Here is a 9994-nt window from a genome sequence, read left to right as displayed (position 1 = left end):
TTTTTTTTTTTTTTTTTTTTTTTTTTTTTAAGATTTTATTTATTTACTTGACATGGGGGGAGGAGAGAGAGTGAGAAAGGGAGAGGGAGAGGCAAGCACAAGCAGGGGGTGCAGCAGGCAGAGGGAGAAGCAGGCTCCCTGCAGAGCAGGGAGCCCGATGCGGGACTCGATCCCAGGACCCTGGGATCATGACCTGAGCCGAAGGCAGCGGCTCAACCAACTGAGCCACCCAGGCGCCCCCTAGGAATTAGGTCTTATCATTCATTTTACAGATGAAGAACTAGCTCAGAGAAGTGAAGGAACTGTCCAATAACATAATGGGCTCAAACCCAAGTCTGTTGGACTCCAGCTGATACTTAGAGAAGTTCTGACCTGATCAGTGTCACCCCAAAGAAATGGTGGTACAGGGACTCAAACCCAGTCTTCTGGCTGCACATGTAGGGCCCTTCCTACTGGCCTGGACCATGCCTGTTGCAGGCCAGAGTTTGGTGAGTGCCTAGCATACTACACACAGAACCAAAACCCAGGACCCAAATCAGCATACTCTGAAGTCAAAACTAGACACATGGGCTCAACTGTCAGAGGAAATCTTCCTAGGAGGAGCCCACCCCAAAGAGGCCTTGAAACCAGCAGCTGATCGATGACTTGGTGAAACAACACAGGCCTACTTCAGACCGCAGGGAGATAGCTGAGATCAGATGGATTACACATCCATCATATGAGGTACAATGACAAACTTCCAGAGACTGAAGGATATTGAGAAAACAGCAGGGCCTGGAGGGGATGGAGTCTGCACAGGTGCCTCAGAACTATCTTTAAATCAACCAGTTCTATTGCATTCTAGTACCAGCTCAGCCTTGGCTGAGTGACACCTGGCGAAACACTTAGCCTTGCTGAGCCTTTGTTTCTTCATCTGTGAAATGGGGATAATATCTGCCTCAAAATAAGATAATGAATGTGAATGCATTTTGAAAACAGCAGAACTGCTGTAAAACTCACAGAGGAGGTTATTATGACTTGCCCTGAATATGACTTGACTCACCAAGCAATGTTTTCTTAATCTGGTTTCCCAAAGAAACTCCTACTGACCTGCCAAGGCAATTATTGTTTATGTGACCTCAGCAGTTCCCCTCCTTTCTGGACCTTAATTTTACCATTTGTAAAACAAGGACTTGGGCTTGATAACCTCCAGGGCCCCTGACATGCTGTAAGATTCCTCACATGAGATGTGCTCTGATTCCCTATTTTTCACTGTAAGGTCACGGAAGGCAAATTTGTGAGCTCATCTCCCTGAGTCACCCTGGGTGACTGAATTTCTACATGTGCACGCCTAAGGCGCTTGCCCCATCCTTATCATTAGCCTCTGATACTGCCAACTCCTGCAGCAGAATAACTCCCAGAGCACCCCAAAAGGAAATGGAGGGACATGGGAAGATGGCTGTCTGGCCCAAGTGTATCCCCACTCAGCCTAAGATTCATTTTGCCCTTGGGCACTGCTCATCAGTTACAGCTGCCACCACAGAAGGAAACACCTCCTTCCATAATAAAACAAAAAGCCAGATTGTTCAAGGTTGCCCATGTAAGGAAAAACTTGGAAGGTCTGGATTTAATTTTATTAAGGGAGCCCCAAGCCAGCAGAAGGCCAAAAGGCGATTAACAAAAGAGGTGGAGTATGCAAGTGTCCTTTGCCAAGGCCTGAATTTAAAATCTAAGGAGCTGGAGGAAGAAGGAAAGCGAGAATTCATAGATCCTGAGTATGTACTAAGATGCCAGGAAATGACCTGCCCATTATCCACGATGAAAAGAGCTACCCATGCACCTACTGGATACCACACCCTTTATATATGTACCTCTTCCACGCCAATTCTGCAAGATAATATTATCCACTTTTTTTTTTTAAGATTTTATTTATTTATTTGACAGAGAGAGCACAAGTAGGCAGAGAGAGAGGGAGAAGCAGGCTCTCCTCTGAGCAGGGAGCCCGATGCAGGGCTCGATCCCAGGACCCTGGGATCATGACCTGAGCCGAAGGCAGACGCCTAACCGACTGAGCCACCCAGGCGCCCCTATCCACTTTTTATAGATGAAGAAACTGAGGCTTTGGAGTTGTCCTGCTTTCCTCAGCTACCTTCTTTACCGAGCGTCTGGCTGTGGCCAGCTGCTGATAATGGTGAGGCTACATCGTAAACAAGTCTTTAGGGGAAAAAAAATCAATTCATATTAATGGAGCAGAAGAGGACTGGAAGAACAGCCAAGGGTAAAGGAAGGAGGTGCTGGGATTCATCTGGATTATAGTCTCATCCATTTAGAAGCCTCAAACACACCCAACCCCATGGGCCTCCTGTTATTGGTGCCTAGGAGTGCTGGAGATGCAGAGGCTGTCCCCAGCTCCTTTCAAGATCTGAGAGAGGCCACCAGGCCTGCAGCATTGACCATCAAGCAGCTCAGCCTCTTCCTACTGCCTTGGGGGGGGGAGCGGGCAGACTATTGTCTGGCAGCCAAGAAGGAACAAAAGGCTTATTCACTGACTCAGCTCCTCTCCTAAGGGGGTGGAGTAGTGTTGACTTACAGTTTTTCCCTTGCCTTTTTATCAGAAAATAAACGCTCCCTCCGGATAGCACAGACACTTGTGCTTGGGGCAGGGACGGAGAGCTGCAGACTGGCTGGCTGAACCCCGTAGCCTAGACAACCATGACAAAGACCCGACAGGCTGAGCCCTCACCCGCCCTCGCCCATCCCCACCTGCGGCCCTACTCCCCTGAGCGGAAGCCTGGTTCCTGCTCACCCTTCCCAGCCAGGGGAAAGCTCCATCCTATTAGCCTCATGGTCCTTTGCAGAGTTGAAGGGTTACAGTAATTCTATCCATGACTGCTCCAGAGCCATGATCCGGAGCTGGGCTGGCCAGAGTCAGCAGGTGTGAATGGAGCTGCTGCCTGCCTCTGACATCCTCTTTGGAGTGATGGAAACACCCCAGACTTCCCTCAGGCAACAAAGGTTACTTCCAATTATTCTCTCATGATTTTCCCAGTTGGAAGTAGTGCTATGCCATACTGCTGCTCAGGAAAAGTTCCTCAAGGCAGCTAAGACTATGCACACAAACCCTATGCCCAACTACACTGTCTAATTTCATCCTCACAACAAACCTATATGGTATCTATTAGGATCCCTGTTTCAGAGATGGGAAGGCAGATGCAGAGAGGTTAAATCATTTATTTAAGCAAATAGCAGAGCTGGGATTTGAACCCAGTACTGTCTACAACCACCAGCAGGTAATATTGCCTTTTTAGGAAACATTAGAGCTGAAAGGATCATCACATCTAACCTCCTGCCTTTACACTTTTTACAGATGAGGAAACTCTGAGGAAACCAGAGAAAGTAAATTACTTGTCTAGTGTCACACCCAGAATTGGCAGCAGTTGCAAAATTATATTCTGGTTCTTTTGACTTCCAGACCCAGCTATTTTATTTTCAAAGTTTCCATGTTTCCTACTGTCCTTTGCAATTCAAAGCAAATTTGCATGGTGCTGCTGAGCCTTGCTGGGCTTTTGGGAGATACTGATAATCCTTGGACACATCTTACTGGCTGTGTAGCTTAGATATGGCACTTAATTCTTCTAGGTCTCAGCAGCTTACTGTAAAACGGTGTAAAAAGTGAACCTTGTAAGTGTGGTCATGAGGCTTGGGCCAGATCATCAGGAAGAGCATTCAGTTAAGGCCCTATTTATTTAAAAAGCATGCAATAGGAGCACCTGGGTGGCTCAGTCGTTAAGCGTCTGCCTTCAGCTCAGGTCATGGTCCCAGGGTCCTGGGATCGAGCCCCGCATCGGGCTCCCTGCTCGGCGGGAAGCCTGCTTCTCCCTCTCCCACTCCCCCTGCTTGTGTTCCCTCTCTCTCTGTATCTCTCTCTGTCAAATAAATAAAATCTTTAAAAAAAATTAAAAAAAAAAAAGTAAAAAGCATGCAATAAATGTTGGCTGCTATTATGATTATCTAACCTGAATGGTGTTCTGCTTATATTTAATACTTATGATAATCTTGGGTGGGTGGGTATGGGTGTATGGAGGGGGATATATCCCCATTCAACAGTCAAGAAACCGAAGTGCAGAGGAACCGCAGAACCTACACTCAACAGCTCTTTCCAGGACACTCTGTTCTCTGACTCTGGAGAGAGATGGGAGCTGAGAGCTTGCCTCTAGCCCACATGTGGTTTCCTGTTATAGTCTGTTCTCAGAGCACTTTTGCTGAGGAAAGGGGTGGTCCGGTGGTTAGTGACAGGGAGTCTGGTGACTTGGTGCCTTGCCCTGAGTTCATAGGACAGTAAATTCTAGGCCTCAGGGCAGTCCTATGACAGCCTAGAGAAGCAAATTTAGAAGAAAAAAAGGCCTGGATTCCTTATTGGGCACAAGAGCTGAGCTTAGAATTAAGAACGTTTAGTCAGTTCAAGCACCTGGAGGCCTGGAAACTGTCACAAGATTGGAGAAGAGCCAACTGCTATCCAGTGGCTGAGGAAGGAGGAAATATTTCAAGGGCTCAACTCAGCCAACAGGTTTGGGTCTGATTATGAATTGTAGGCCAGGGCTACCACATCATTTCCTTTAACTCACGGAAATGAACAAGCAGGTATCCCTGGACCTGCCATGTTAACCATCCCACTGAGGGTAACAGCCTCGGAATGGAAGACAGGAGACCCTCTTGGGTCAATACTTGGCTCTCTCTGAACCTCTGCTTCCTGAATCACAGAAAATCAGATAGGGAACAAGGGCTGAGAGAGTGCTAGTACAGGACTCACATTTTACAGAAAAAAAAAAAAAAAACCAGCTATCATTTATTGACCACTTACTATGTGCTACACACTGAGCTAAGCTCTGCAGTAGAAAACAGAAGCAACTTGCCCAAAATCACACAGATAGCTAGTTCATGGGAAGACTTAAGACTTGGCTCCACCAAAATGCTAGGTGTGTGACCTTAAGCAAGGTACAAATCCTCTCTTGTCTGTTTCCTAATGTGTAAACTGGGGATAATAACATTTACCTCATAAGGGTGATTGTAAGAACTGAGTTGAAGCATGCAAATTGCTTGAAGCAGGGTCTGGCATATGGTAAATGTTCACTTTTGCTGCTGCTGTTGTTATTCTTAGCCAACACTTCCCCTTTTTCATCTGTAAAATGAGGAGGCTAACTACACAATCTCTAAGGACATGCTAGGTTTATTTAATGCTGGGTGACCCACCGAGGCTGTGAGCTCAGACATAGCCCTTACCGCTAGAAAATGCAAGCCACCTTGTCACTTCCCTTTCAGAAAACCTTCTCAGACCATAGAAGAGAAATATCACAAGCACTCAGGGCTAGAAGTCAAATCCCCTGATATTGCCCAGAATGGCAAATAATTTTCCCAGAACCAGCCAATGCTGTACAAATGAATGCAACTCTGGCTTATCATCATGCACCCATCATGGACTTTGAGAGCTTTTTCCATATGATATTTCAGGGGGCCTCTCAAAATAAGCATTTCTCCTCCTGTTGTTCCAGCCACAGGTCAGGTCCCTAAGTTTCCCAGGAGCTTCTTTGGCTTTCTCATATGTGGTGATGAGTAGCAAACAGGTTCCAAGTCCTCCAACTCATTTTTTCCTCCTGTTCTGAAGGAGATCCCACTGCTTATGGTCGGGGGAATTCAAGCCCCAAATGCAAAAGGACTGACTAGGAACCTTTTCTAGTAGGATTTTATTTTATTTTTATGTATTTTATAAAAGGGGGAGGGGCGGAGGGAGAGAAAGAATCTTAAGCAGGCTCCACACCCAGTGAGGACGGAGCCCAATGTGAGGCTCAATCTCACAACCCTGAGATCATGACCTGAGCTGAAATCAAGTTGTATGCTTAACCAACTGAGCCACCCAGGCACCCCTCTAGTAGAATTTTATCACTCACAGAAAGAATGTAATCTCTGGGACCCTGCAATGAGTGTCCAGCCTGATTTCTGCAGCACCACTCACTTCCATACCAGGCATGTTGGATTAGACAGCACAGAATCTGGTATCAAAAGAGCTGGGTTTGAATCTAAGTTTTGCCAATCCCAGGCACTGTGACCTTGGGCAAGTCACTTCACCTCTCTGATGAAAGCATCCTCATCTGTAAAGTGTGAAACAAGAACTCCTACCTCACAAGGCTTTTGGGTGAGGAGTAAAGGCACCAAAGGAAAGGGTGTGTCCAAGGTCACCTGGTAAAGACTAGAACCAAGTCTGTACATGTTAAGCTAGTTCTCCTCTTTCAATACTTCACTTCCTTTTTGGGTATGTATGCCACAAAGAAGTCGGATTCGACTTTATGTACCTTCTTCCCCTCCTCTCAGAGAGCCCAGAAGAGAAGCTACTGACCTCTTGTAGGTATAGCCCAAGACGATGCCAGCTCCGATGGCGATGATGATGACCATCATGGTAATGCCCAGCACATAGCCTGCCAAGGAAAGGACACAAGGTCCCATTAGCCTCACCCCAGATGATCAGAAAATATTTCTTGATGATTTGCACAAGGAGGGGTTGCGGCAGTCATACCAAGGGTTCCCAGGTCTTTTTTCTCCTTGGAGTTCACTCGCACCCGCTGGCTGATCCCAATCACTGGCTGCACTGCTGCTGCCTCACTCCGGGCGGGCAGGGCATTGGCAGGAGCGAACACCTGCACCTCATCTCCACTTGGCACTTCAGACGCCTCCTCAGTTTCTGTTGTGGAGGTTGGAGGGGACAGGGAAGTGGTCTCTGGAGGTGAAGTGTAAAATATGTCTCATTAGAGTGAATTCCACAGCTGAAACTGGCCTGGAGTGTTGGAGGAGGTAAAGGGAAGGGAGTTCACCTTAGGATGCCTATACACACTGAAATCCATCCTTGCCCTAGGGGCAAGACCAGGTCTGAGGGCACCATGCTACAGCTGGGACAAGGCAAATGTGAGAGGAAGAACCTAAGAAAGAGCCTCTCCTGCCTCCCATGTCTTTATCTGTTCAAATTCTTGCCATCTTCCAAGGCCCGGCTCAGTTGCCCTCTTCTCCAAGGGAAGAGGCCCCCTCTGCGCTAGGAAACAATCCATGAATCCACAGTTTGCCAATCCCTATGTTATATGCGTTACACATCCCATTTAATCTAATTTCAGAGAAAGGTCTCAACGCCTCGGGAGGAACTAGCCTTCGCTCTGGATCCTAAGAAACTTAGATTCAAATCTGGACCCTGCCATTGCCTTCAATATGTCGCTGAACTTCTCTGAGGTTCAGATCTCCCAAATAGCTTCTTTCCAGGGTCGCTGTGAGTAGAGTGCCTAACACACAGCAGACGCTCCACAAATAGCCACTAGGCGCTAAGGGACTCGCTAAGGGCGTGGGGCCGGGATTCGAGCCCCGTGAGCTCCCACACGCTGCGCACCACTCAGGGAGCGCGCGGCCAAGAGGTGTGGCCTCGCCTCCCACAGTTGTTTACAAGGCGCTCGCGGAGGATGAGCTCACTCGGAGAGGCGGCAGCAGCCAATGGGCTTTGGGCCCTGAGGCCTGGAGACAGCCCTGGCCAATCGGACGGCGCGGGGGCGGGGCGGGGCCGGCCGGCGACGCGCGGACGCACGTGCGCTGCGGGTGTCGCGGCCGCTCCCAGGCCTCCCTGGGTGTGGGGGTTTCGGGGGTCCTCAGGTCCTCGGAGTCCGGGAGGGTACCTGGGCAGCGCACGTCCTCGCAAGGCCACTTCTCGGGAGCGCCGGCGTCGCCGCTGACGTAGCACCAGGGCCCGCGTGGGTCCTGGTCCGGGTTCCGGCAGTAGCTATGGTTGCCGGCGTCTGGGAGGGGAGAGAAGGCGCCATGGGACGGGGCCAGGACCCAGACCGCGCCCGCCGCCCGCCCGCCGCCGGGGGCAGACACTCACCCGACTCGGGGGCAGACGCCAGGCCGCTCTGCGCCTCCAGCCAGTTGAGGCAGCGCAGGCCCGGGGCTGGGGAGGGCTGGTCCGCCCGGTACAGGTGGCCGTTGTCCCAGAAGCAGTCTGTGAGGAAGAGGAGCCCCCCCGACACTGAGTGGCCGGCAGGGGAGCCGGGCCTACCCCGCTTGGGCGACCCTGGGCCCGGGCTGGGCCTCCCTGACCTCATGTGGAAAACCCCTGCTGCCTTGAAGGGTTGTTGTGAGGCCCGGAAAAAGAAGGAAGAGAAAGCGCGTCTAAAGCCCCTCTGGTGCCCGGCCCTCAGCGCTCAGAGAATAAGCTTTGCTGTTCTTTTTGTAAGCCGGAAAGCACTGCACAAGTGCACGGGGTTGTTACTCTGGAACTTGTGGCCACTTTGGAGGAGTGTGTGGGGGACGCCTGGGTTCGGGTACCTTTTTGGAGATGTTGGGAGTTTTGGTTCGGTCATCCTTGTCTTGTAATTCCATGTTACATAAGCCGGGGTATTCCTTTCACGGATATGGCCACATTTGCACTGGCAACACTCCCACCCAAGAGAATTCTACAAAAGCCTTGATTCAGTCAGGCAAAAGAGAGCCTCAAACGGAGGGAACCTGCCTCATCCCTGCTTGGATGTGACTCCAATCTCCCACTCCCCTCAGCAGGAGAGCCTGGGGAAGGAGGGCCTGTGCCCTAACCACACCATGCAAAGCCCCTGAAAAGAACAGGACTTAGGGAGTAGGGGAGATGAATCCCAAATTCCATCCACTCATGAGCCACAGGCAAGGAAAAGGACAGAGAAAGTGGCTACTTGCCTTTGTTCTTAATGGCAAATATGGAGCTGCAAGCCCCTGACAGGGAAAGGAGGAAGAAGAAGAAGGGAAAAAAAGGGAAAAGGAAGAAAAGAAGCCTTCATGGGACAAGAGAAACCAGCTAAAAGCTTCATTTCCAGTGATCTTCCTGTCTAGCCTGGCCATGCTTGGGAAACAGCTTTACCCTTTCTACTTCATTAAGTTGCTGCAGGAAGGAAAGATTGTAATCTCACCTCCAGATCCATAGGCTTCTGCTAGGAGCATGTTGCTGATGAGGAATGTTTGCACCCAGGCTAAGAGCATCCTCACCTCCTTCATCTTGCAGGTGATTGACCAACCAGTGTCCAACCGGGGTCCCCTTAGCGTCGGCTCTGCCTCCCAGTCCCAGCCTTGCAGTCAGACCTGCCCTTGTTATGCTCTTCTGGTAAACAGCCTCTCTTTAGAGCTGGGAGCTTCCCAGCTAGCTTGCTGCAGCGAGGTGTTTTTCGGCTGAAAGGCGCCCCCTGGGTCCTAAGCGTCCTATGCCATGCGAGATCACTAAGCCAAGAGAGGATCTCCGCCCAGAGAAGAGAGAGGCTGAGAAGTTCAGGTTGTGCTTAGCAGAGGATCGGTTTGAGACCTACACTGACTGCATCCCCAGGGCTTTCATCTCTTCTGTTTCCATTTGTGTGAGTACAGAAAGAGTAACTCTGTCAGGAGGCATCATTGTGTGGAGGAAGGTTTGAAATTATAGTCCCAAAGGCAGAACAGCTTAGGACATGCTAATTACACAAGCAGGAGGAACTCAAGACCACATAGGGGGCTCAAATAGAGTATCCAGGTGGAAGGAACACTTTATATCCATTTCTGAAAAAGAAAAAGCGCCTTTGTGGTTTATACGTTTTTATGAACACTGGCTTTTTTTTTTTTTTTTTTTAAACAGTATAACTTTGCCAGGATCAGATCAGTCACTTTACTTTGTTTATATTTGGGTTTGGGGGGTGTCATATATAGTAGGAATACAGAAGGGGTCTCTTTAGTTGAAAACACATGTTATGCAAACATTGGGACGTTTGCTCAGCTATATTTAATAGTCTACCCTTTCTACCAGCCCTGAATTCATATAGAGGAAATAAAGTCAAATGTTTGCTTTTTTTCTCCACCCTGTGGAGAAATCCATTCGCAGTGATTTATATCCATCATTAAACCTCACCACATTCATATGACTTAGGCCTTTTGGAGTTAGGCAGAAGGGTCCTCTTCCTGTTTGGCTGACAGTTTGAGTTCCCAGGCAGCCTCAGTAAAT

At 49.2% G+C, this 9994-nt stretch overlaps 1 protein-coding gene across 1 annotated transcript in view; it reads right to left on the bottom strand.

Moving 5' to 3' along the window:
- The window catches only part of PIK3IP1 (phosphoinositide-3-kinase interacting protein 1), a 10372-nt gene extending 1139 nt beyond the window's left edge, over positions 1–9233 (bottom strand). The window contains exons 1-5 of the mRNA XM_021703523.2: positions 8943–9233; positions 7889–8005; positions 7683–7802; positions 6548–6748; positions 6371–6449 (exon numbers count right to left, since the gene is read on the bottom strand). Of these exons, the coding sequence (XP_021559198.1) occupies positions 6371–6449; positions 6548–6748; positions 7683–7802; positions 7889–8005; positions 8943–9027 (602 nt within the window). The 5' untranslated portion in view covers positions 9028–9233. The remainder of the gene's footprint in view (positions 1–6370; positions 6450–6547; positions 6749–7682; positions 7803–7888; positions 8006–8942) is intronic.
- Positions 9234–9994: the final 761 nt, after the last annotated feature.

Source organism: Neomonachus schauinslandi, chromosome 14, assembly GCF_002201575.2.
Source record: "Neomonachus schauinslandi chromosome 14, ASM220157v2, whole genome shotgun sequence".
In the NCBI taxonomy this organism is placed as follows: Eukaryota; Metazoa; Chordata; class Mammalia; order Carnivora; family Phocidae; genus Neomonachus; species Neomonachus schauinslandi.
This window is presented reverse-complemented; position numbering and strand designations above follow the sequence as displayed.